General features: G+C 40.6%; 1 protein-coding gene across 7 annotated transcripts in view; it reads right to left on the minus strand.

Annotated features, from left to right (window-relative positions):
• Nucleotides 1-27646, minus strand: part of PRKN (parkin RBR E3 ubiquitin protein ligase) — a 1197054-nt gene that overhangs the window by 409109 nt on the left and 760299 nt on the right. For all 7 annotated transcript variants that reach the window (XM_043544306.1, XM_043544304.1, XM_037895119.2 and 4 more), the window contains one exon: nt 6802-6938. In XM_043544306.1, the coding sequence (XP_043400241.1) occupies nt 6802-6938 (137 nt within the window). The remainder of the gene's footprint in view (nt 1-6801; nt 6939-27646) is intronic.

The following is a 27646-nucleotide window of genomic DNA, read 5'->3' on the forward strand; positions in this document are numbered from 1 at the left end:
TGTTGAGCCATTGGGCGAGGTTTGTATGATTGCCTGTGGCATTTTCTCTTCAGGATAGAGTATATATGCTCAGGGAATGGAGGGTATGGAGTCGTTTACAGTATGTAAGGACTCATCCATCTTTTGGCTGAAAATATTATTTCCTTCAAAGGGCAGATCCTCACGGTGTTCTGGACTTGGGAAACCCCAAAATGGGAAGCCATGATTCACGGCACATCACAAGGGCAGTTGCCATTGATCTTGAAGATGCATCTGCTGCATCTACTGCTGACTGATAAGCAGTCCTGGCAATCAACTCACCTTGTTGCAGAAGCTTGTTTCTTCTTTACATCATAGCCCTATCAGACTTCTACCACTTTCTATACCCATCCCTGAGAATGCTCTGTTCATAGACCACTGAACTTGAGTTTAAATAACTCTCTCACATCCTTTAGATTGCAGGGGAGTTTGTCTATGTTATGCAGAACAGAGGAGACTCAAATGTGCTTCATGAGTAATCAAATAAAAATCCTGCCTTTTTCTTTTTTACTTGTAATTATACTTACTCTACACATTTCAGGCTTTTTAAATATACTGACAACTGTTCTTATTCCCTCTTTTTGTAACTACTGTACTCATGGATGGTACATAGCTTTATCACATCATCAGTATTTTCCATAGTGCAAAAACATCCAGTCATTTCACAAATGAAATCTGATGGGTGAATAAACTGGTTTCATCTTAAAATGTGTGCTTCCTTAATCATTCACCAGCAGCATTCTTTCAATGAAAGATGGGTCTTTAAAACAATTTATTATACTATAAAGCCTTTTCCTTTTTGTTAGCAGTTCCATACACACACTGGTGGTAATTGCACTTATTTATATGTGGTAGCAGCAGGATTATGCCCGGATACAGCAGTGTTTTACAGTAATCATGGGAATAGCATCTTTTATCCAGACCTCTTTAAAATACATCACACATAGGATGACCCTTAGAAATAAACTGAAAGAAAGACATTTTTGCAGTGTGCTTACAGCAACGTAAAACCTTGGATTTTCCTGGCCCCCTCATATTTTCCTCTGTCAAAGACCTGTTTTCTCATACATATTACCCTATGGGCTATAACCCCTTATTGCTATAATTCTGTTTTTAAAATGGAGTTGTGATGGTAAGAACAGTGCCTGTTTAAAGTGGCTAATATACTGTGTGTATACATTTCCTGTATAAGGTAATGCGATGAGATTCCAGTGCCCTGCATAGTAACTAAATAACCATAAATCATCTTTCATGCATATGCAAAATTGTCCCTCTAAGCACCTTATTAATTATTTCAAAGATATGTAGAGGTCACCACTCACAGAAGTTTCTATGCATGAAGCCTCATTAATACAAGACACCATACAGAGAGACGGGATACATTTTTGTTGCCATTAAGCAAGGGCAGAGAGAGTATAATTTGTATTTTTTTTTATTTTAATGACCAGTATAATACGGCCACCTTTTATCTGCAAATTCTTTGTCTCAGCTAATATAGGGGCTGCTATTCTGAGCAGCTAATTCTATCAACATACTGGAGTTCTAGTAATCAGAGCAGTAGTCCTGGATGTTGCCTATTTTCAACTGGCATGGTGCTGCATGATGCTAGATAGTAGCTAGGCATTAAAGAATTAATTTCATTCTTCTAAAAATCACAACGATAAATTTAGTAAAATAATTGAGTGATGCTATATCATTTTCAAAGTGATATATCATAGATCATAAGCTGACATAACCTGCCTTCTAACACTGTATTGTCTCTGGTTAAGTCACTCATGCAACAGAAACCAGATAAACAGTGGTATGACCAGGCAAAGTAAATGTGTAGTAACGCTCCACCTTTCAGAGTATGTCAGCAAGTGATTCAACTTATCTGAGAAGCGTTGTTCATCGAAAATCCATGCCATAGATCTTTGCCTACTCAAATTATTATGCGAATATGGTAACACTGATCTTGTCAGTCACAGTGATCCTTTGATGCAATTGCTGCTATTTATTTTTATTTTATTGTGTGTGGTATTTTGACCTCTAGCTTAATATCTTTTATTGAATCAAAAATCTGCTATGTCTGTGTATTCCCCAGATAAAAATCAGAACAGTGAGTCAAATGTTAATGGAAACTTTAGGCTATGTTCATTATGTTACCAATATTTTTCAAAAACCCTGCAATGAAGGGAACTAATTTGCACATGCAAATAACCTAAATAAGCTTAATTACAAGACTAAGCCCAATTTTACAGTTCTAGGGCATGCTTTAGATAAATGAAGTAAATTTTAAGTAATTCCATTTTTATTTGAAAGTGGACAACTGAAATAATACTTAGAGAAGAGTGAAGCTGTGACATTAATGTTTCCCATATACAATACCATAAATATGTCTAGAGAGTGAATTTGTTACTTTTAAAATGTGTGCAATGACAGTATAAGGATTTGACTTTTATAAAAAAGTATTTGTTTGTGTGCACTTAATAGTTGTTTATCTTATCACAATATTGGTCTCATTACACTAAAAGTGGGTTAGTTCCATATTCCTGTTAGAGATCAGCCCAAACCAAACCTCAGATCTCAATACTCTAAACTTCGATGAATTTCAGATCTAGCTTTTTGTGTTGGGTTAATTCCTGGTAGTCAGAAGTGGACAAATATAGAGTGGATAAAGTAGATAAATAATAATCTATTAGTGTGTACAATGGCACCTGTTTTACTTGAGAGGAAATAATTTCTGGGTCTTCATAGATGCAAGCTAGAAAAAGTTGAGTCAAACATATCTATATTTTCCTAAGGATTAAATATGAAATTTATACAATAGTGTATTGTTTAATAAGCACTGCCATGATGTTTGGAAATCAACATCAAAGGTTACTGTTCTGTATTTTTCTACTTGAATTTACAGTTGGTGAAAGGTACTGGATTGACAGCTCTAGTGGCTGAAGTCTGCATTGCTCAAAGAAACAGCAGCTAACAGCATGTTTTCCAACATTGCCCCACAGTTTTGGCACTCTGTTCTGATGGACTATCTATAAGAGGAAAGAGGTAGTCAGTCTCCAAGGCCCAGATTTTAAAAGGTATTTAAGCACCTAAAAATTGCAGCTAGATGCCTAAGCGCTTCTGAAAATCCCCACCTGGGGCTCAGATTGGGTTTATGATTTGGAGATGAAGAGGCTCTAAATTCTATTTGTACAGGTTGACTAGGGAGTTTTCCTGGGCAAGTAGGACTAATACGACCAGCTTCTATAGAATCCAAAGTTTCATTAAAAAACACTGTATAGTTCTAGACCTTTTGCAGGGCTGTCAACTCCCATGATTCTATCACGAGTCCCAAGATATGTGATGTTATTCTTGAATCCACAGCTCATAGAATCATGCAATTATATGAGAATCTCAGTTTCCAGGGTTGTGGTTTGTTTGTTTTTTTAAGTAAGTTTCTAGCTGTAGTGTGAAGGAATAGGCTAATATACCTTTAAATCGTTTATGAGCACTCTAGTGGTGCTCACTATGTTTTGTGTAATAGAAGCCACCAGAGCCAGCCAGGGAAGCAAATGTGTATGTAGCTAGGCCTTCCATGTTTGTGCATATTTATTGAACACAGGTATTTAGGGTCCAGCTGTGCCTATATGGTTCCTTTCTACTATTTTTGTTGGGTCAAAAGCAAAAGATACAACACTAGACTTCATGGTTACAGAGAAAAGCTTGAAAATGTGACCTCAGTACATCCTGCAGTCTCAAAAACCAACAAGGGAAGAAAAAGAAAAATAATGTATTATTATTATTAATAATCTCATGATTTTTGAGCCCTTAGGGTTGGTAATACTGTCGTGAAGAGTATCTTTAGAACAGTAAAAAGAGTTTAACCAATACTGTGGTTGAGGACTGGTGGGAGCCCAGCAGCTATTGTTATACTATCAGGCCTGTAGGGGAGCTATATGCATGCTGCCTCAGTTGGGCAGCCGAGCTGTCACTGCTCCCACTGAATCTTTCAGGCTCCCACTACTTTAGACAAAGCCCGTTCCCCCCTTGCCCCTTAGCCAGCTGAGGCAAGGCCCTGAGCACTTGTACTCTACCTCTGTGCATCTTCCTCCCATGCCTTCCCTCAGATCCCTCCTACCACTCAGCTCTAGCAGTACCCACCCCACACCTAGAGAAGGGAGCAGAAGATACTTAGCCCCTTATCTCCAGGTAGGGGACAAAAATCACAGATTTACTGGTGTCCTCTCAAAGCAAGGGAACAAGTAGAGCAGAACCCCTGGACTGAGAAAGTGGTGCTGCAAGATGTGTGGGAAGTGCCTAGCACATTGTGGGTATAACAGCAATCAAATACATACAATGATGCAGCTAGGAGCAGAGGTGAAGAGCCATCAGGTGAGAACATCAGGGCTGAATCTGGGGAAGTGCTACAGGAGTAAGAAGTCTGACTGAGGGAAAGGGCCAAGCTGGCTGCTGTCTAGTTGGCAGCCGGTGTCAAGTGGAGTGCCCCAGGGGTCGGTCTTGGGGCCGGTTTTGTCCAATATCTTCATAAATGATCTGGAGGATGGTGTGGATTGCACTCCCAGCAAATTTGCAGATGATACTAAACTGGGAGGAGTGGTAGATACGCTGGAGGGCAGGGATAGGATACAGAGGGACCTAGACAAATTGGAGGATTGGGCCAAAAGAAACCTGATGCGGTTCAATAAGGATAAGTGCAGGGTCCTGCACTTAGGACGGAAGAACCCAATGCACAGCTACAGACTAGGGACCGAATGGCTAGGCAGCAGTTCTGCGGAAAAGGACCTAGGGGTTACAGTGGACGAGAAGCTGGATATGAGTCAGCAGTGTGCCCTTGTTGCCAAGAAGGCCAATGGCATTTTGGGATGTATAAGTAGGGGCATAGCGAGCAGATCGAGGGACGTGATCGTTCCCCTCTATTCGACATTGGTGAGGCCTCATCTGGAGTACTGTGTCCAGTTTTGGGCCCCACACTACAAGAAGGACGTGGATAAATTGGAGAGAGTCCAGCGAAGGGCAACAAAAATGATTAGGGGTCTGGAACACATGACTTATGAGGAGAGGCTGAGGGAACTGGGATTGTTTAATCTGCAGAAGAGAAGAATGAGGGGGGATTTGATAGCTGCTTTCAACTACCTGAGAGGTGGTTCCAGAGAGGATGGTTCTAGACTATTCAGTGGTAGAAGAGGACAGGACAAGGAGTAATGGTCTCAAGTTGCAGTGGGGGAGGTTTAGGTTGAATATTAGGAAAAACTTTTTCACTAAGAGGGTGGTGAAACACTGGAATGCGTTACCTAGGGAGGTGGTAGAATCTCCTTCCTTGGAAGTTTTTAAGATCAGGCTTGACAAAGCCTTGGCTGGGATGATTTGATTGGGGATTGGTCCTGCTTTGAGCAGGGGGTTGGACTAGATGACCTCCCGAGGTCCCTTCCAACCCTGATATTCTACGATTCTATGATTCTACAGCTTTGAAGAGCTGCTACTGAGGTAAATGATTAATTTGGGGAGCAAATGGAAGAATTGGGAAGGGAACTGATGTACTGAGAGAGGAAGAGGAAAAAATAACTGATTAATTTGTATGTGGGGCAGGGAACTGATTAATTTGTGGGGGAAGGAGGTAGGGGGACAGAGTAATATTGAATATCCAGACATCATCATGGTAAAAACCAAGGAAGGAACACTGGGAGGAGAACAAATCATCTTAACAAAACTGCAGTAGATCTGTTATTTATTTGGGGGTGAAGAAAGGGAAGCCTGTTATGCAATAGCAGATGAGGTTACCATGTATAAAATGAGACTTGGCTAAAAAACAAAAGCAGCATATGCACGGTCATGAAATGTGAACTTGTGGTCATTGCTAAGATGCTGTTGAAATAATTAAAAGCAGCTGAAAATATAGACAATCTGAATTGTTTTTAATTCTTGTAGATTTAGTATCTTTGACGCATGCCCTGATGTAGAATGTCACTCTTAAGAAATATCCACAATTATTCTTCCATCTGTTGGTATGAAATGTATTAGCTATTCGCTCTAACAGCCAATGCAAATCCATTTTACTTGCAGCTTGTAAAGTGAAGGGAAGGTAATTTACAAAATAAATTCTAGTGAAGTCCTACACAGCAACTTTGTAAGAGCCTTACTCTCTATGTGACAATGTGATAGATTCAACTTCTTGTCTCTGATCTGCCAAAACAGATCTTTGAGATTCAACATAAATCATCTTATTCTACATAAGCCAAACTTCACTTCCTAGTCAGGTACAGTAGATAACATAACACATTCCTTGGATCATCCGTATTTCATTCTATGTAGTGGCAATTAGTAGAGATAATTTCATCAATCAGAAAGCTATTTGAAATTCTTATTACAGTACTTTTCTTATTAGCACTTGAAGATAGGTCAAGAAAGTTAACTTATTTGACTCAAAGGAAGAGATGTAGAAGACATCAAAGATTTATTTATTTATTTTTGGCTACAGCCTATTGTGATCATCCGTTAGCTTTAGGATGATGACATACTAATGTGAAAAACTTATGCACTTGCTCATAAAAGAAATGCCCTTTAGAATCAAGTTAATACTCCAAACCCAGTTCACATGCAAAGCAAGAAGGGCCATTTCAATAACAAATATATTTTCCATCAGATGAAACAACTACTAATACACATTATAATTCCATAGATATATTTAAAAAATAACACGCACAAAACCCCATAATTTGATTTGAAATCAACAGTATTTTTCTGCAGGTTAGGGCAAGCAGAATTAAAAACAACAAACAAAAAAAACCCCAAACTTACCAACACATGGGAGAGAGTAGCCAAGCACAGGGTCATGGATGAATTTGCGATCATTCAGCATAGTCACACAGTATAAATGGAAGCAGTCTAGGCAAATGACATGGCGATGCAAGCACTGGAACACCAGCACAGGACTTCTGTTAAAAATACCCAAAACAATGCAATGCTACGTTATTGTACCCAATATTGTCTAGACCAACTATTCCAAAATATTTCAGTTTAAAAATTCAGTTACCGACTTATTAATATCTGGTTATATAGAATCATATGCCAGCATGGCATTTTGAAGAGATTTAAAGTAGATTAAAAATCGGTCAGAGGCAAGGGAGATGAGATAGACTTTCACTGGAAATTTGAAGGAAGGTGAAGGATCAAATAGGCAAAGAAAAATAAATAAAAATAGCTGCTCAAATGAGCAGACACTCCAGAAGACTCTCTCACAAACCGGGTAAGACCATGTATAGGAGAGCCAAGAGGCTAGTGTACAGAAGGGGAGGGAGAGGAAACGGGATTATAGAGGGATAATCTGAGAGGTAGGCTAAAGAAAGCATCTGAAAGAGTTTATACCCTGCCCTCACACCCCGAAAAAGAGGGCCGGTCTTGTAGTAGCATTACTGGTCACTGCCACGTGACAGCAAGGGCACTGCACTAGTGACAATGACTAGAAGAATTCTGCATGCAGAGTTCAGAGGCAGGCAGAATACCTATGGAGGTGCAGAGGGAGAGCACTCAGGACAATTTAGAAGCAGCAGCTTCTCCCAGTGGTGGGGCCAGCCCCAGAAACGGCACAAGCAGCAAACATAGCTGCTGCACCAGCAGGGCAGGGAACACTGTGGTCTAATCAGAACCACTCCCAGTGCCCCTTCCAGGACTCAAACTTTGGAGTGTGGATCAGCATTCCAGGAGATAACAGCTTGAACGTGCTTTTGAAAAATTACAATATAATTTTGTTTTTATTGCCCAGACACTTCTGGGATGGGCACCCGAAAATGTATATAACAGTAGAAACAATAAATCATACATTATGACTTCCATACAGGCTATAGCCAGAATATCTTACAATTAAAATTTTCTACAGCAAGATATAAATTAAAGAAAATCACTATCCATATATATAACCACAGAAATCACTAACAATAGTCTTCTGAATGGCAGGAAGAAAGTTCTGAGACTACTAGCATAAATTAACTAAAGACACCTTTTGGTGGATCTACCTTCATTGTCAATTCTGAAGTAACAACTGTGACAGATTTTGCAACCCTATGCAGTGACTTTGGAGACAACTGTATTAAAATTTATGAATGATTTATATATGATTGTATTCCATTCCATGGGAGCAACTCTACGAATGAAACAACAGGAGTGGGTGATTATAAGGCAAGTCACTGAGACTAAACAACTCCAGAGAAGTTCTCCCCCATGGGGTAGTTTGCATATACTGGTTGAGGCTGCGTTTTCCAGAGGCTAGGAAACAAAGAAAGGGTTTGATATAAAAGGATGAGCTTGAACTCATTTGTGGCCTTCTTTCTGATCCAGCAAATGGACAGGACCTTCTTCTCCATGGGAGCCTCAAACCTTAGGGAAGGGCTGGAAAGACATTGGCCTAGTAGGGCCACTGAAGACTGACAGGTGACCTCTGATAAGATTTTAGCATGCGTATAGGGACTTATTGTTTTTTCTTGGTTTCTTCTGCAATGCTATTCCCATAATAAAAATGTGCTTGCTTAGAAAGAGCGGTAATGGCTGGCAAAAAACACTGTCCATGGCCTTTGGAAAGAAAGCAACACACAGGCACCAGCGGTTATGCAGACTGTCTTGCTGGGAATATCACAGTGTAAGGCAGGGAATTGTGCAGCTTTAACCCCACCCTGGTCAGAAAGAAGTGGGACAAGGGTCCCTGTCCAGAGACAGGTGATGGCTGGAGATCTGAGACCTGACTAGGCACTTCTGGAGTTGACCACAGAGGGGAGAATACAGGTGCAGTTACCTTGAAACTGTGTTAGCAACTATATCCTTTGATAAAGTTATTCCCTACATAGGGGTTGTGCACTACTTCTTGCCTGTCTTTGGCACCATAGCATTATTGCCCACCCTAAGCATTCAAAAATCAAGAGTCAGGCCCTCAAAACCATGAGATTATCATGCAAATCATGAAAAAAATTGTTTTTATTTGCCTTCTGGGTTGGTTTGTTGGGGGTTGTTTTTTTTGGTAGTTTGCTGTATTTTTTTAAGCTTTTTTGGTGTACTTGGGACACATTTTCAAGCTTTCCTCTTCAACTATAAGGACTAGAAACATACTTTAAAAAAATAAAAGGTAAGATTTTCAATTATTCCCCTACCCCAGGAGCTGGGGCTTAAAAAGAAACCCCATCAAATATTGTGACACTTGTGATAAAAACTGCAAGAGTTGGCAACACCTCCATAGCGTCTATAATTTTTGCCACAAGATAGTTTGAAACCCCCCGTCTAACATTGAAACACTAGATCGCCATGTCCTCAAAGTGGGTATACAACTGCAAAATGTAATCAATAATAATTTCAGATGCTGTATATAAACGTTTAATCTTTCTTGAAAATAAGCTTCAGAGTCACATACACTGTAGAATTCATGGTAGTGTATTGGTAGCTTTAAAAATATAAGCTCTGTGTTTTAAAGGATTTCATTGAGTAAAGCAGCTTAAAAACTGAATTAAATAAAACCTCTCCCATACTAATACCTTATTAGTTGCCCACTTGCTGTTCTGAATATAATAAATAATAATGATACAAAGATAGCTGCCAGCCAGAATGAGGAGCTGATCCGTGCTCCTCTAACTCTGCCTAGCCCCAAGATAAATAGGGAGAGCTAGAGGAGCACCTATCAGGTCCTTATTCTGTCACAGGGACACCTTTACCACCCCGCTAAATTTGCAGGTGAGGTAGATATCTCAGAGACTTTCTCTCTGGGAAGGAGGATGAGGCAAGATTCCCACCCCAGGAAGCTTCCCATCCTGGGCCATTGGGGATCTTTCCCTTTTAGGGTGTTTGTTGCTGGTGGCCACTACTGTGGTACCTGAGTGTTTTCCAAGTTAGGTGGAGGATTCCTGGACCTGCAACTCACTTCCCCAGGCTTCAGAGGGAAGGTGGATGGTATGTGTGTGACAGATCTACATGGGGAGTCCAAAATTAGAGAAGCATCTAAAAATCAGTCCACAAATGAAAAAACAGTGGAAAATGTATCCTGTATATGATCTCTGAAGGCAATACAACATTTGTGCAATTCTTACTTTTTCTATAAAACGTGAACAAAATTTCAACTTACAGAACTGTATTATGTACGTAAACTAGTCAGTTACTTGTGTAAATTACCTATGGTGCCATAATCTCGTTCCCTTGAATTGTGCTGTTCATAACTGCCTTTAAATCAAACAATTCTCCAGAAAGAAAACACATACAAACATTTGTAAAATATGATTTTATAAAAACATTTTTCTTGTTAAAATATGTGATTTTTTCACTGAATCAGAAATACAGCAAACTTTTAAAACTACATACATATAACTCTGGATTCTGATGACATCAGAAATCACTAAAACATCATTTTCATGGATACTATTATGTCGATTGAGATATATGCTTGCAGTCTAAAATACCTATGTCATAATGCCTAGATAAACACTTATATAATAGTATATTATAGTCTGGTGCCAGTTTCAGCTGGCATTTGCACTTCCATTAGAACCAAGAATTCACAGAGTATGTATCAGAAGTGAGTGCTTCTTGGGAGTGAGCAGTGTTTAAAAACAGAAATGGAAGTCTTACTCCTTAGGTCAATTAAAAATAAACGTTGTTGAGATGACATGCCTAGATTCTGGGGTAAGTGGTGAATATACTGAATGCTCCTTTAGAATAACCCCTACAACTGCCTTTGTGTCTGATTAAATGAGGCTTCACCCTGAGGTAGAACGCTGACAGCTTAAGAAGCAGGAAAAATTAGAACATATTATAATGAGGCTTCTTGGCCTTAAACCTATTTCCTAAATTACTGATACCTCCTAACTTTATCCTCTTGGTCTGTAGAAGGGGGAAAAGGAACTCTGTTAGGGTATTAATGAAAATAAATCCTTTATTATTCCATTTTCAAATGTTTCATTGTCCACACCCAAATTGGAGATTTCACTAGAAACGTATGTAGTTCTCTTAGTTTTTGTTCATTTATTCCCCAAACAAAATTCCTCTGACATATAAAACCCAAAGTGAGTTCAGTGGGATGTGTGAAATAAAAGTGTTTTCTAATATCAATAATGTAAATCTGAAATAATATATTTCTTAGAAGGTATTCAGAAGTTGGGCTGAGTTACACCTTTATGAAAACAACCTACACAAATGATATTCCTAACAGCCTGGGATAACATGCCTCTTACCACTCTAGTGTCTCTTACTGCCCCGTCTGGGGATTAACTCGGTACATGGTCTGATGCCCCTTCCTGAGGCTGCTCAGCCCATCATCTCACTCACTCACTCCATGGCCTCTCTCATACTCCTAAAGTGGTGTGCTTTCCTTTTTATGGCTTAATCCTCTGTCCAAGTCACACGGAAATTCCACCCCATCCTACACTATTATCAAAGTCTCCCTTCATACTGTCTCTAACAATCCCCAAATTGGATGCCCCTTGTAGGGGAACCTGGGCCCCTTCTATCCTGGGTTCCAATCCAGGACCCTCAACCCAGCACCTCAGATCTTCACTTGCACAGTCCTTACTGCTCTTTCCCTCGACTGCTTCCCATTCTACCTATTACAGATGCCTCCTCCTCCCACTCCCTTGTATCAGGTATAGGGTTGCCAGGTGTCCGATTTTTGACTGAAACGCCCGGTCAAAAAGGGACCCTGGCAGCTCCAGTCAGCACTGCTGACCGGGCCATCACAAGTCTGGTTGGCGGCGCAGCAGGGCTAAGGCAGGCTCCCTGCCTGCCATGGCTCCACATGGCTCCCGGAAGCAGCGGCATGTCCCTCCTCCAGCTCCTACGCATAGGTGTAACTAGGGGGTGCAGCACTCTGTCCCCACCCCAAGCACCAGCTCCACAGCTCCCATTGACTGATAATCACAACCAATGAGAGCTGCAGGGTCGGCACCTGCAGCCAGGGCAGCATGCAGAGCCGCCTGGCCATGCCTTTGTATAGGAGCCAGAGGGTGGACATGTTGCTGCTTCTGGAAGCTGCCCGAGGTTAGTGCTGCCCGGAGCCTGCACCCCCTCCCGTGTCCCAAGCCCTGCTCCTGCCCTGATCCCCCTCCCACCCTCCAAACCCCTCGGTCTCAGCCTGGAGCACCCTCCTGCATGCCAAACCCCTCATCCCTGGCTCCACCCCAGAGCCCGCATCTGGAGCCCTCACCTCCTCCTGCATCCCAACCCACTGCCCAGAGCCCCCTCCCGCACCCTGAACTCCTCATTTCTGGCCCCTCCCGGAGCCCTCACCCCCTCCCACAGCCCAAACCCCTGAGCTAGACCAATGAAAATGATCGAGTGAGTGAAGGTGGGGAGAGCAAGCAACAGTGGAGGGGAATGGAGTGATCAGGAGGAGGGGCTTCAGAGGAGGGGTGGGGCAGGACAAGGGTGTTTGGTTTTCTGAGAGTAGAAAGTTGGCAACCCTAATCAGGTAGTGTGACTACAGGCCCCTGACTACTTGTCCTCCTTCCCTGCTGCCAGTTCCCTGGCTTTATAGAAGCCCCAGCTGTTTTTGCCCAGGTGAGCTTATTTCTCAATTAAGCCTCATTGCATCCTAGCTCCCCTCCAGGTGCAGACTATGACTAATTGACCTTTCTTGCCTATATTAACTCTTCCGGGACTAGTGTGGGTTGAGTGCCCCATCACATGACCTCTCTGTCCACCTATTAGGAATATCATCTCTTTTTAAAAAGGAAAATCTAACACTGAACATTGAAAAGATCCATAATACATCATACTTGTTATTGTGCTAAGGTTGCATGGTTCCTTTGCATTACGTTAGCACTCTGCATTTATTCCAAGGAAACAGAGAAGAGATTTAACATAAAATGGTTTCTGCTTAGTATGGAAATACTCTGTGGCACAACAGTAATCCTGTTGCAGCTGTTGTCTGCTCTATATATCCCTTCCCCTGCACACACACACACAAACTGAGCAACAGCAAGACACAGATAATACCAGATGCATTGCTATAGAATCCCAGCTAAATGGAGAAAGATATGAAGACTGATCTTGTTTAGATAAGACCCCCACTGGGAAATAAATTGTTCTAGTATATCCCAAAATCTCATGACAGGTGTTATTAATGTACTAAAAGTCAGTGCATTATCTATGAATGTGAGGAGCTACTTAGCATAAGGAATTATTTGCAGACACAACAGTGGATTAAATGAAGCATCTTTCACTGCCACCTTATGAAAACCTTGGGCTAAAAGTTTTTTTTTCCTATTAGTCCTTATCCTTCAGCTTTAGAAAGGACTGTGTGAATTATGTTAAACAGCACACCCCATCTATCAGTCCCTTAAGAAGAAGAAGAGGAAAGCGAGTAGCTGATATGGAGCAAGGGGATATAGATAAAGCCAGTAGAAATTTGTAGGGAAAAAAACAAAACATGTTGATAGAATCTGTGAAAATCCCTGGGGGTCATTTTTAGGTGACAGTTGATTTTTTCTCACTGCTGTATCAAAATCTTAACCAAATAATAAAAAAATAGCAGCAGATGTCTATATGGCTGACTTTCTGGGATTACACTCAGTGAAGCAAAAATGGCCATGTGGGATTCATTGCTTTGTAATAAATAAGTCTGAAGGCACATCACTACATCATAACATTTATCCCCACCCACAAGTGCTATATTTATAAGATGCTCATGAGTTTCTAATTGATTCTTTTATTTTATTTTGGCAGTGTTCTTCTACCTTCAAAGGCTTTCCATATAAATACCATAAAATCATTTTTATTGATAAATGGATCCCCATATACTGCTCCAAAACAAACTTTGTTAACTTACATATAAGTACCATTCAAGAAAAGACAATTACTAAAATACCTGTTTTTAAAAAACAGAATTATTGGAAATCACAAGCTATGGCTACATATACAATTCTGACACTATCCTAAAACACCCACTTCATTCACACAGACACAGTCATTAACAAGAAATATTCTCTATAACCAGCACCCAAACAATCTTAACTCTGTGCCTGTAAAAGAGCACAGTAATTAAAAGCTTAAATAAAACAAATGCTCCACTCATCATAGCTTTCTCTTGGAACTGTATAGAAAAACTAATATAATCCTTTTACTCATGCAAAGATTATACAGTCTGACCTTTCATACGATCACATATAATCCACAAATCCAAGATTTAAACCATTCAAGACTACTTGAATCAGTGAATCTATCTAAAGTTTCTTATAGAGCCATCACAATAGTAGATAAGCAAATGTAAATTACAAACTTTTCTTACCAAGAAAAACAATTCCATATACCTCCAGTGAAACAAATATCATTAGAAACAAGGCAACTATTTTTAAAGATATATTTTAAAATAATCAAATTGTTTTTAATGTTCCAACAACTTAATGCTTGGCAGCAGACAGAGATAACAGAAACGAATCATTGCTGCACGTGAGTGATCTCCTATTACATGTACAGTAAACACTAAGGTCAAGAAGCAAGCATTAAAGCAGACTCAGTGACCCAGGAGCTGCAGACAGCAACCTGTGAGCAACAATGCAGACAAGTAGGAACTTACACCAGTGCCAGACACATGAAGTGGGAGCCAAGACCTTACAAGATAAGGACAATGATAAAGAGAGCAAGAAAAAGAAATCTCAGTGAGCGACACATTGTTAGACTGAAGGGAACATCTTTTATGGGAACTCAGGCACCAGTATAACATATTTTCCCCTGTATACCTAACTACTCTGCTTTTCTCTCTCTAGCCAATGCAGTACAAAGCTACAAAAAGTCAGAATATGACAGCAAAACAATTACAATACATATTTATATACATAACATAATACAAACATTTTAATCGTTAAAATAATAAAATTATCTGTTTTCATGTGTTTAATCACTTGCCATGTGACACATCACAAGTCATAAAGTGAAGGTTATGAACAGCTCGAGACATCTGTGTGCAAGCCTAAATTTGCTGGCTGTGGTCTTGTAGAAAAACATGTATTCTGATCCACAGCTGTTAACTTAAAGAGGCATTGCCAAGGATATCAGGCCTGAAATGTGACCTACTTTCTTCTCTTTCATCTGTTTACAGAGTTCGTGCTATTTTATATTTGCAACAATGTGTTTTCCTCCCAATTTTATCATTATTATTATTATTCATATTATTGTAACACCAAGAGCCCTAGGTACAGACCAGGACCCCATTTTATGTTCTTTTATCTAACAGAGACCAGTGCCAGAATACCAGCACTTATAAAGAGCCCAACAATAAGAAACCAGAATACAAAAGTGAGGGATAGGTAAATAAAGACGAGTGCGCGTGATGTCAGGTCTTTGCATAGACCCTGATCTGACACAGCTGCAAGTAACTCAGCTGTGAAGTTTCTGTATATGCGATGAATATGTGGAAATGATGATCACCACTGCCTGTAAAAACTGCCCGCTTTGGACCTGTGTGGAACAGCACCATTCTGAAGAGCTGCAGAAGCACAGTGGTCTTCCCTGCCATCAGATGACACAGGTGGTGGGGTGGAATCCCACATTACATGTGCTAGTACAGATACAATGGCACACCATAGCTATAAAACCTTTTTACAGGCCTGGGGGTGGGGGGAATGCCAAAGCAGCACCTAACAAATGTAGAGATGACATCCTGAATCCCTTTCATGATTTCTGACACTAAACTGGGAGGAATGGTAGATACGCTAGAAGGTAGGGATAGGATACAGAGGGACCTAGACAAATTAGAGGATTGGGCCAAAAGAAATCTGATGAGGTTCAACAAGGACAAGTGCAGAGTCCTGCACTTAGGATGGAAGAATCCCATGCACCGCTACAGACTAGGGACCAGGCAGCTAGGCAGCAGTTCTGGAGAAAAGGACCTAGGGGTTACAGTGGACGAGAAGCTAGATATGAGTCAACAGTGTGCCCTTGTTGCCAAGAAGGCTAACTGCATTTTGGGCTGTACAAGCAGGAGCATTGCCAGCAGACTGAGGGACGTGATCATTCCCCTCTATTCGACATTGGTGAGGCCTCATCTGGAATACTGTGTCCAGTTTTGGGGCCGACACTACAACAAGGATGTGGAAAAAATTGGAAAGAGTCCAGCGAAGGGCAACAAAAATGATTAGGGGGCTGGAACACATGATTTATGAGGAGAGGCTGAGGGAACTGGAATTATTTAGTCTGCAGAAGAGAAGAATGAGGGGGGGATTTGATAGCTGCTTTCAACTACCTGAAAGGGGGTTCCAAAGAGGATGGATCTAGACTGTTCTCAGTGGTACCAGAGGACAGAAGGAGGAGTAATGGTCTCAAATTGCAGTGGGGGAGGTTTAGGTTGGATATTAGGAAAAACTTTTTCACTAGGAGGGTGGCGAAACACTGGAATGCGTTACCTAGGGAGATGGTGGAATCTCCTTCCTTAGAGGTTTTTAAGGTCAGGCTTGAGAAAGCCCTGGCTGGGATGATTTAGTTGGGGATTGGTCCTGCTTTGAGCAGGGGGTTGGACTAGATGACCACCTGAGGTCCCTTCCAACCCTGATATTCTATGATTCTGTGTCACAGAGAGGGTGATGCTGTTGTTGCTGCTATCTGACAAGAGATATTGCTACCATATCGGGTGGAGAATAAACTTCTCCATAATCCATCAGTGTGAGCAGAGTGTTGTCCAGGTAGCACTCTCCCTGCTGGGCAACATACCATCAATAATGCAGAGTAACTGACAAATCAGTCCCATTCTGAGACAAGATCAGTACATGTTCCTTTATGTAGGATTTAAAATCACCACAATGGCTTTCTTGAACAGAAGAGGAAAAGACCTGAATCAATGGAAGCAAAGGATGACTGACATGATTGAAGAAGACAGATCAAGAATCATCTTGTATCACATCATGATGTCAGTCAGCAGCTGGAGCATGAGGAGAGCAAAGAAGGTGAGAGCAGCAATATAACGTGAAAAGTCCTTTTGGAGAAGTATCGAAGGGCTGTGAACACACATGGCACTTCAGAGAGCAAGGATCCTCCCACATAGTTGAAGAAACACAGAACCACTATTATACAAGGAACTCAAGTGGGTTTATGCCTCTGCACAATGAAGATCAAGAGGTTCAACATTTAAAAAAAACAAAAAACAAAAAAGTACCTGCTGCCTTGGGACTGCTCCAGGAATAACATTAGTGGGAACAAAGCTTATAGGAAGGACTGGTACACCTCTTCAAAGACTACCTCAGTAACGTTCACCATTTTAAACACTTCTGACTCAGAAAGACTGCACCTCACTGAATACGAGCCTGCTTCTTAAATATTGTTCCCTTTTCCTGGAATGCCCTCCCAGATCCTTGTGAGATTTACCCTCTCTCTTCTTCTACAAATCCTTCAACACTCACTTCTTCTGATTGGCCTCCCATGCATACTTCCAATCCACCTCTCCATCCCTCTTGCTTGACTTTACTCACTTAAACATCTAACCAATACATATTTTTAAAAATCTATACACTGCATGTCCAAACATGAATGATTACCTAGAGAACCAGAACCAAGAAGATGTGTACATAAAAAAGCACTTAGCTTTCACTGTCTCGCTGATCCTCCACCTCCCCCTTTTTAAAAATTTGTCTTGAAATCAATAAGGCTCTTTGAGGCAGAATCCTGTGCATGAGAGTGAATGGGTTGTAAAAGAAGATGAAGAGCTTGTACATTTCAGCAACTGAGGTTGGCAGAGTAAAGGTATGTGTGAACGGGGCATATTGGGGCACTGCTCACATAGGGCAGAGTTAAAGTTGCATGGCCTTAACTCTGCATTGCCTGATTTTCAGAAGTTTGAGTTTTGCTCAACTCAACATTCTGCAAGGGGACTACATATCACCAAGCAACCTTAACTCTGCATTAATGTAGTCGTTTTTTGCCATTGAGTCAAGGACTGCTTGTGCAGAGGGCCAGGTCTACATCTGGAAAGCTTCAGCCTGTGGGCGAGCCTGTGACAGTTAGCTTGGGCATAAATATACAAGGAGGAGCAGAAGTCTCCCTCAATGCAAAGCAAGTCACAACTATCATCCCTTGAGCTCCCCTAAGAACAAGAACTGGTCCCTCTTTGCACCTCCTGGGAGACTAGCCACCCTAAAGAGAGCCAGGAGAAGAAAAGTATGATGCATTAACCTAAGGGATGCTGCCTCATGCACAGTCCCTTGCACTCGACAGAACTCGAGAAGGGACTGTGTCTGTCATGTACACTGTTTTTCCACTGGAAGACTATCCCAGACCCTCCTTCCAAGTCACTTTGAAAATACATTGCAGAGCAGTTACTCTGGGGACAGTAGCCTTGCTGACATGTAAGAAAGGAGAGGAGTTTGGAAAAGGAAATAAGGTGTGAGGGTGGGGGGGTGAAATGAACGGAGGATGGGAAGTGATAGAAGGGAAGCGGGGGAAGGAAGTGCCAAATTAGTTTTCCAGTTTTAAAAAATTACCTGTCAGCATCTTGACAGATCTTTTTCATCTTCCATTTAAAATATGAATACTTAATTAAAATGTTCAGCCAAACGATAACTCAAGGGTGCTTCCTGTTCACCGAGCCGTTGGCCTCAGCCCAAAATGTGATTATTAACTCAAACAGGAAGCACTCTCAAGTTATTGTAATAGAGATTTCTTTATAGAAAACCATCAACCAGCAGATAACTTTTTGCAGCACTCCCCACCTTTATAATTTAAAGACAATCTTTTAGCTTTTGCTCCTTGGTTCAGACACTACAGCGGCTGAGGCCCAGATACAACTGTCAGAGAGCAAGCCTTCTATTCAAGTACCTCCTCCCAAAAAGGCAAAGGATGTGTCATCTGCTAACAAAACACACTGTATCCTCCTCTGAAAGCAGAGTGAGTTAATGCCCAGAACAGTCAATTCCCTCCCTCCCACCCACCCAGAGAAGAACTACCTCAAGATTACAAGCTTAAGATCATAATGAGAACTGCTTGTTTCCATTGTTTTCTACACTGGTTATAATCATTGTCATGAGAATGAATTAATAGTGTGCTATTTTCTGTTCTTATTACAGTTTTTGTCACAAGAATAAGTACAGAATTTTAATGACGAACATACTAATAACTGTACTACTTGAAATCTTATAATGCTCTGTGCTTTCCTGTAATTTGTCCATTCCATCTCCTTCTCACAGGTCACTTCTGTTGTGTACAAAAATAAATAAAAACAAATAGCCAGTCAGATTAAAGAATATTTTAAAAGTTTAATCAGTACAGTTTATCACAAAGCATGGGAAGTGTCCTAGTTCTGACTGCTTGTGGCCAATGTTATAAAGTGTAATGGGTGAAACCCAAAAGGTTCAGACACATTCAGCTCAGCATCAAAAAGTTTAAATGCTTATATAAAGCTTATCTGACCAAGCTGGTCCACCAAACAGGCTCATCAAGTCCCTACCTCCCCAGACCATCCCTGCACATATTTTCCTGAGCTGCTGCATTGTCTTCTTGGAGGCTGGCTGCTCCCCTCTATAGTGAACCTCTGTTTTTTAAAGAAGCCACTTTGGAGAGCTGGTTTCACTAAATCTATCCTTATTTGGCACAGTAGGATCCAGCAATAATCCATCCAGCACTTGTCCTCCTGATCTCATCTTTTTAAAAGTTAAAAGGGCAATCTAAATATTTAACACTACTTCTATAGTGCCTTTTGCCTCAAGATCTCCAGCCTTGGGTGCCCCCGAGTTCATTGTGATACAGTAATAACTGGGAACATGCAAGACTCCTCTTTACCAAAACATTAAGGGATCTCATAAGAATGGAAACAAGAAACTTGTAATAATGTGGTTCATTCTAGGAATCTATTTAAAGGATCAGTGAGATGAGCTGGACCAAGCTAACGTGTTTCCATGCCTCTCTGCTGCAGGATACGGCCCATAAATGAGAAGGAGAAGCAGTAGCCTTTGGAAACTGCCTGTGAAATCTATGTTTGGACTATGATGAAGTGCCCTTGGAAGAGAAGACCCAGTGCTAGAGAAGGTGCATGGTGCCCAGCTGCGAAATCCCTCTGATCTTCTAGAAGACCTGGTTTGTCAGTTTGCAGTGTGAGTGTTGCCGAACATGAAGTTTCTATTTCCCTTCTTTTCAGCAACCCCCTCAGAATAAAGTGGTCATTTCCTGACTAAAATATGTTCATTACTCCATTATAGCCTTTCCTTTATATTAGGAAGTAGCCTGGCCTCACCACAGAAGCTATGTTATAAACAGAAACTTCATACATATCCTAGTTAGAGTGGAGAAAAGGAAAGATAAATATGTATCAAAAGCTGCAGAAATGTGCACAGGCATTTATTAATGATAAGCTAGCCCATCATCTGTTCCCTCATGATAGCTCCCTCAGCACAGCTGGATGTACTTATCATGCACTTAAGAGCTAGGACTGGCATCATAGGCTACTAATCAATAAATAAATATAAAGAAAAAGGCAACAGAATGTAAAACAGATGAAATGGAATTTTGATAATATAATCAATAATGCTCACTTATAATATGGGATACAGCTTCCCACCTCATGCCTCGTGGGAAAGGTGGGGAGTGTGCTTTAGTCCTTTCTGCCCTCTCCTCATCTCTACACACCCACTTACTCACAGGAGAGCAAGAGAGGAGCAGACCCTATTCTTCCCCTCTGTACTGAGCCATGAATGTAGGGGAGTGGAACGGAGTTCTGAGGAACGTACTGGCCGCCGCTTCCCACAGCTCCCATTGGCCTGGAGCAGCAAACCGCAGCCAGTGGCAGCCTCGATTGGCCGAACCTGCGGATGCGGCAGGTAAATAAACTGGCCCAGCCCGCCAGGGGCTTTTCCCACACAAGCGGCAGAACAAATTGGGGAACCACTGGCCGAGAGGGATTCTCTGTGTTTTGAATCTGACTGCCTGTAAGATTATCTTCCATTCTGATCTTACAGAGTTGTTCTCTTATTTTTTTGGTTCTTCTTATAAAGTTCTGATTTTTAAGAATCTGATTGGATTTTCTGGGTCTTAAAAATCCAAGGCTGGTTTGTGCTCATCTTGTTTATTCTCAAGTCTCCCCAGGAAAGGGGGTGTAAAGGCTTGGGGGGATATTTTGTGGAAATAGGAACTCCAAGTGGTCCTTTCCCTGTTCTTTGTCTAAATCACTTGCTGGTGGCAGCTTACTGTTCAACGACAAGGCAAAGTTTGTGCCTTGGGAAAGTTTTTAACCTAAGCTGGAAAAAATAAGCTTGGGGGGTCTTTCATGCGGGTCCCCACATCTGTACCCTAGAGTTCAGAGTGGGGAAGGAACCTTAACACCGAAGTAAGGGGGACCCTGCCCCAGTAGGGGAGGGAGACTCCCTTTCCCAGCATCTAAGGACTGCAGGTACCCCCCCCCCAAGGGGGAAGAGGGTAAGAACCTGGAGGGGTTGAGAGGGGCTGGGGCTCAGAGTGAGGAGCAAACCCAGACCCCTTGCCCACTTCCCTCCTTTACTACCTTCCTGGGCCACTAGCGGGGCCAACAACACGCAAGAACAGGGGCAAGGGGTGGCATCTTAGCTCCCTGCCAAGACAAGTGCAGGACCCACGAGACTAACATCGGCCATGTTGTCACAACCCCAATAATTCCCTGCAAAAAGCCAAGGCACACTTTTGCCAAGAGAGATTTAACCTGCACAAGTTAAAAACAAAACAAAATACAACCTCCCCCTCATTTAGTATTCAAGTTTATTCAAAATATGGGACAAAGCAACTCAACACTCCTATAATGGCCTGAACCTGAAGCATTTCCTCATATGAATAGTCATACTGAAGCCAATAAAGCTACTTAGGCAGTTTTATTTCAGGCTGTAGAATAGGGCCTGAAATAAATGAAAGCTCTTTACATTTTATTCTATTGATAAAGGAACTTACCAAAAGATGCCTGGGGATCTAGGTGATAGGATATCCCCTCCGTTTTGCTTTAAATCATTAAATTAAAATTAGTTTATTTTTTTAAAATTAGTTTGGGTATGATGTGTAGCAATTGGACTTTAACCTGAAGTATGTCTTTATTTTTATGTGATCTCAATTGGTATTTACATATCTTATCTTGATTTGTACTTGAAAAATACTATTCATGATATGTATCAAAGCTCTGACCCTACAACAAAAACTGAAGACAAATTTACTGCTAGTATCTTTCTAAAACTACCGTACATTAAAAAGACATTGTCTGAGGGAGTTGCACACATTTTCTTTAAAATAAATCCAGGGATGTAGAGTTTTTATTTTTAAATGTATATGATACTTAGAAATAACCTTGAGGATTAAGGTTCTGCCTGGACAAAGCTCAACTCCATTTTTTATCATTTTAATGAAGTAAGAGGAGGATACATAAGCAGAGTTTTCAATCTCCAGATTCTGCCTGTTAGTTTAACAACTCCAATAATAAAATAAATAATAATAATAATAAAGATTTCCAGACTCCCCCAAGACACGAATCTTTATACTGAATTACTTAAATTTAAACAAAGGCTCACTGAGCACTTTGAGACGCTAGGATGTAAAGAGTATAATCTTGGGTGGTCTAATTCTATGGACTCTGTCAAATCTGGATCTTCCTCAAAGAGATGCCGTGTTTGATAGCATTTTACCTATAAGCTGGAATGCACAAATTTCTGTTGGATGTTTATCATTCTATATTAGAATCTCTGACTCAAAGGAAAAAACGGACCCCAAGGTTCCCTAATGGTGAATCGGGAAACAAAGACCTTAGAATTTGTCATGCCATTTGGATGTGCACATCTATCAGTATATTTTAATAGCTTCTGTACAATATGGATTGATTATTATACTAATAGGGTTAAATATAATAAAAACAGTCTGAAGGGAAATTACAGTAGGTGTCTGATATTTAATTTTCAAATACTTCTAACATCTCTTTTAAAATCTATAAACTATTTTCCTAAAGACTCTTGTCCCTTATGAAGACAGGAATTTCTAATGGCAATGCAGAAATCCTTGAAGTTCAGTGGTGGTGGATCGTTGCACTCCTCTGATACAGAACATACAACTGTGCAAATGCCATCAGCAGATAAGGTTAATGGCAGCACAATGCTTCTTTGAAGCCATGCATCCTGCTCTCAGGGTCATTTCAGTTCTTTGGAAAATAGTTCAGAGCAGTGATATATTCTCGCTCTGAAGGAGAGTGGCTTGTTGCATTCCACCCAGCCATTTTGATACATATGAGCACAGCATGCGTTTTTGATTCATGCAAAGCAAAGACTGGCAAAAACCTCACCCATAATTTCCTCTCCCAAAGACATTAAATTAACTCCTGTGTTGTCAATTGGCAGTGACTGATGACACTGTAAGCATCAAAAACTGTTCACTAAGCAAGGGATGAACAGCCTCTCCTCTGACTGAAAAAGGCATCCTGACGTTCTGGCACCAGCCACTAACAATCTAAATTAATAATGATCTCGACACCCCTTCACTTGTTTTTATTAACCATGAGAGGCATGTTGTAAACTGTAGATATCCGAATACTTCCAGAACGTTTACACGAATCCCTGTTTGCACAAGCAATTAGCCCTATAGCATGGGTATTTGTGGGTTCTGCATGTACGCACCACATGGCAGCACAATGTAGGTGGCCAGTTTTTAAAATTTCATCTGAACTGTATTAGGACTACTGCATATGGAGAGTAGGCAAAAGTTCTCTCTGAAGATGTAAGTTTCCTCCAGGTGACAAAAACAAAACACTCACGCACACCCCAGTTACTTGGGACGTATGCAATTATATAATGGTTCAGAGGTTTGGTTCACTTCATCCCCTTTCAACAAAGCTTGCACATTAGAAGTATCTGAATACATCCAACTTTTTCTGTTTCCCTTTTCCCATCTCTCTTCTTCATATCCCAGCCTTGCCCCCAGCAGAATCACCTCCTTTCCCACTTTTTCCATTCCCCAACTCCTCCCAAAACTCCAAAAGTCTCTTTAACAGAGCTTCCACTTCTTGGCCTTTTCCTAAACCTTTACTAATATTCCATTGTGGGGAAAAATAATGCCAGTATTCTCTGGATGGGTTCTTATATTCATTTCTAACATGATCTGGGGATTCCCTGTGTCAGAAATGCCCCCAAATCATTGGCTGAGTCAAAGGGAAGCTTCACAGCTAGTGAGCCCTGCAGATATTAACAGAGCTGCTGAGACCCCATAATGAAATTTAGAAACTAGATAGGAGGTTGGGTCAGGGACAGTAAAGAAGGCACTACATTACCCCAACTTTATCAAACATTCAAAAAGTTCACTTCCAATTCTCTGAGACAGTTCATGATGATTCTTATTCAAACTGGTTCACACATCCCCCATGATATGTCACAATTATATTTCCCTTTCCCTCTCACATTAGCTAACTTTACAGGGATACGTTCAGTCACTATGTTTGACCTCTCGCCCTAAAAATAGATGTAAAAGGGAGCACCCTCGCCCCCGCAAGCCCTAGCTTGATCTATTAAAGTGTGATAAGACAATGACATTTCCTCTGTCTTGTAGCATCCAAAAACTCTGTAGCCTTCTAGCATTTTAAATCACCACACTACATCTAATAATTTGAACACTGAAACAGCATAGGTTTTATAAATAGTGCTTACACAGGGTTTGAATGTACTTGAGCAAAGGACTTTCTGTTTGAGAGTTGGCCTCACCACAGACAGCCTTGTTGTGAGGGGTGAAGTTTATCAGATTAGAAGCAACACTGTTAATATTCAAGACACATTTCCAAGTGCGTATGACATGTCAACTGCTTACATATCCTCCAATTCTTCCTCACATACTCCTTTTAAAGTCAAACATAAAGTGACAGAAGTGTAGAAATATCTGTATCCTGCACTCTGTGAACATAACAGCTCAAAAAAACCCTAACACTTGACATATCAGCTGACAGCAGAAAAAATCCCAAGCTTCTGCTGAGATATCCTGATTTTCATAACATCAACCATGCATTACAAGAAATGTCTTGGAAATACAAAGCTGAGAACTCTACAATTTTATGAATGTGAACACCTTGCATGCCCCCAAACACCCTTCTAGTCCTAACCTCCCACTCTGTGTCAATACAACAAGCATCCATTCTACAGGGACATCACACAGATTTATTTTTATATTTTTGATTCTATCTATTCTTCCTTTAAAATGTGTATTCTTGAATCATCTGTTGAAATACACAGTACTGTAAGCAGGTGCTTCTGCCATATTTCAATGAAGTGACACCTGTGAAAAGTGCTTCATTTGACTGCCCTTTCCTGCAGCAAACCTTCACTTTAAAGACATTTCCTCATTGCTTTTCAGGTTCCGGCCCTGGCCACCCTACCTGATCCCAGCTGCCATTTCCAATCTGAGCAGCAGACTGCATTTGTTATCCTATGCTAGACAAGATACTTAGGAAGCCAGGAGTCTAATTGCAGTGCAAGCCACCACACAAGTGAAATTATAGTATATTTTCAACCTGTTTTCCTGATTCTGGAGTCTGTTTTTATTGTACAAAAAAACACAATTTCCAGAAAGACAACTACTAGCATCATGGTGTTAAATTATGTTAACATATCTCTTTATTGCATCAGAGGATTGTTTCTGAGCATCATGAAAATCTTAACTTTAAATCCAATTATCCAGCAAAAAACTTGTGTTCTTAATATACAATATTAGAAAACTTCATATTATAAAATAATGGCTCATATTTAGAGAATATTGTGTGTAGGCGAGGGAGAGACTTTGGTCATGGACAAAGTAGCAAACACTCTTAGGAAAAGAGCCATTCAATTTTAATGTCTACACATGGTACACAGGACCTCACTTTTTAAGGTCTAATCCAAAATACTACATTCACAGCAAACTGTATAGGAGATATTTTTTATCGACCTCATAAGAGTATCAGAAGAATCTTGTCAAGATTCATATGTGAAATCTAGGGCCTGGTTCTTATCTTGCTTACTTCAGCATTAATCAGAAATTGCTCCATTGAAGTTAATGGAGTTACAACTGTGTAAAAGACTGCTGTGAGATCAGAACAGACATCCGGTATTTCAAACTCGGTGCTCAGACCACTAAGGCAGTGTTTCTCAACAAGTAGGTTGTGACTCCAGGAAGGTCACAAAAGGCAATCAAGGGACTGCAAGGAACTGAAAATGTTATTACAATTCTAAAGCAAAGAAAATAAAATTTCTAGAATAACTTGGAGGTGGTCAAAACCATCAACCTGAAAAGGTGAGAAACACTGCTCTAAACCATCTAATCCAATTTACGTATTTTACTTTTAATATTTGCTATAGTTCTTTATATAGCCACCTTATGTTGTAAAAGGTCATTCTCTTTATCAGTCATGGATATTTCAAAGCCAGAAAGTGTAGCTGAGATAGACAGAGCTAACATGTTTGCTTCTGGGAAGAAATATCTTCAAAGGTTATCTAAAGATGATATTAGAGTTCCAGAGTGGAGAGAGTATTTAATCACATTGGAAACCACGTGAAAATGAAATCAATAATTTCTATGTGAAATACGTAAACATCATCAGAGTGTGGTAGGACAGTAAAAAAAAAAATCAAAAATCAAAAAAAAAAATTGCCATATTTTTGTAAAGATATTAAAGATCCGTGTTATTTAATCTATACAAGGGAGGCATCTTAACCCTGAAAATTCCAACATATTTTTGATGGCTGAAGGGTGTTTACCCCGATGCAGAAATGGGGCTCTTGTTCGTTTGTTCATGTAGGGGTTGTGCAACATTCAATAATTTCCGCAAAAAGAAACAGACAGGATCCTTTCCCTCCCATGAGGAATGAAATGCTTGCGGGCCTCCTTTGTACCCTTGTTTAAATCTGTGACACTGCAATTGGAATTTGTCACTCTAAGAGCTACATCTGATGTTACAGCCCGAAGTGGAGCTAAACCAAAATAAACAATCTGTTCCATTCTGCTTAGACTAATACGACAGTGATGTAAGCCCCAGCACAGTGGAAAAATGAATAAATGGGTTGCTACCCAGCACATACATACATGCACAAAAATGAGTGCAAAGAAGATTCAGAAGGCTTATTACTAACATTCAAAGGATAAGTGGAGCATCACTTGGACCTTTTTGCTTTGCTATGCAACAGTATTATTTTGTTTTCATTAATGTGGCAAATAGGCACTCTAGTCAGTATGTTAAAAAGGCCTTCATTTTATTTGATTCATTCAATGACCTCTGCCATCAAACCTCCCAGAGATAAGGAAGCTCAAAGGCAACGGCAGTGGCTGATAGTAGCTATTTTTATTATGTTTCACAAAGAATAGCAGCAGCCTTACAGTCAAGTAAAATTTTAAATGACACACACAGAAACACTAAGTCGTCCAAATACCCATTCTACTCTTTAGCACATTCTTTATCACTTGCAAGCAAACTAATCTCAGAAGTTTGTACTGTACTGAGATGATATCTGTCTTCTTGAAAGAAAAAGAAGTGTTATATCATCTTACAAACTACTGCCTTTGCTACAGTACAACTTTTCTCGAGTTACTGAGATAGGATAGCCACAGAGAGTTATTTTGTCATGAATGCAGCACATTGAACAATGCCACAACTGTGCAAACATTAGTCCCAATATTTCCTGTTTGAATACAGCATTACACACACTGTTAAAAATGTAGTGTCCCTGGAGCCCTGCCAGTGCTGGGATGT

Source organism: Chelonia mydas, chromosome 3 (genome assembly GCF_015237465.2).
Source record: "Chelonia mydas isolate rCheMyd1 chromosome 3, rCheMyd1.pri.v2, whole genome shotgun sequence".
NCBI lineage: Eukaryota > Metazoa > Chordata > Testudines > Cheloniidae > Chelonia > Chelonia mydas.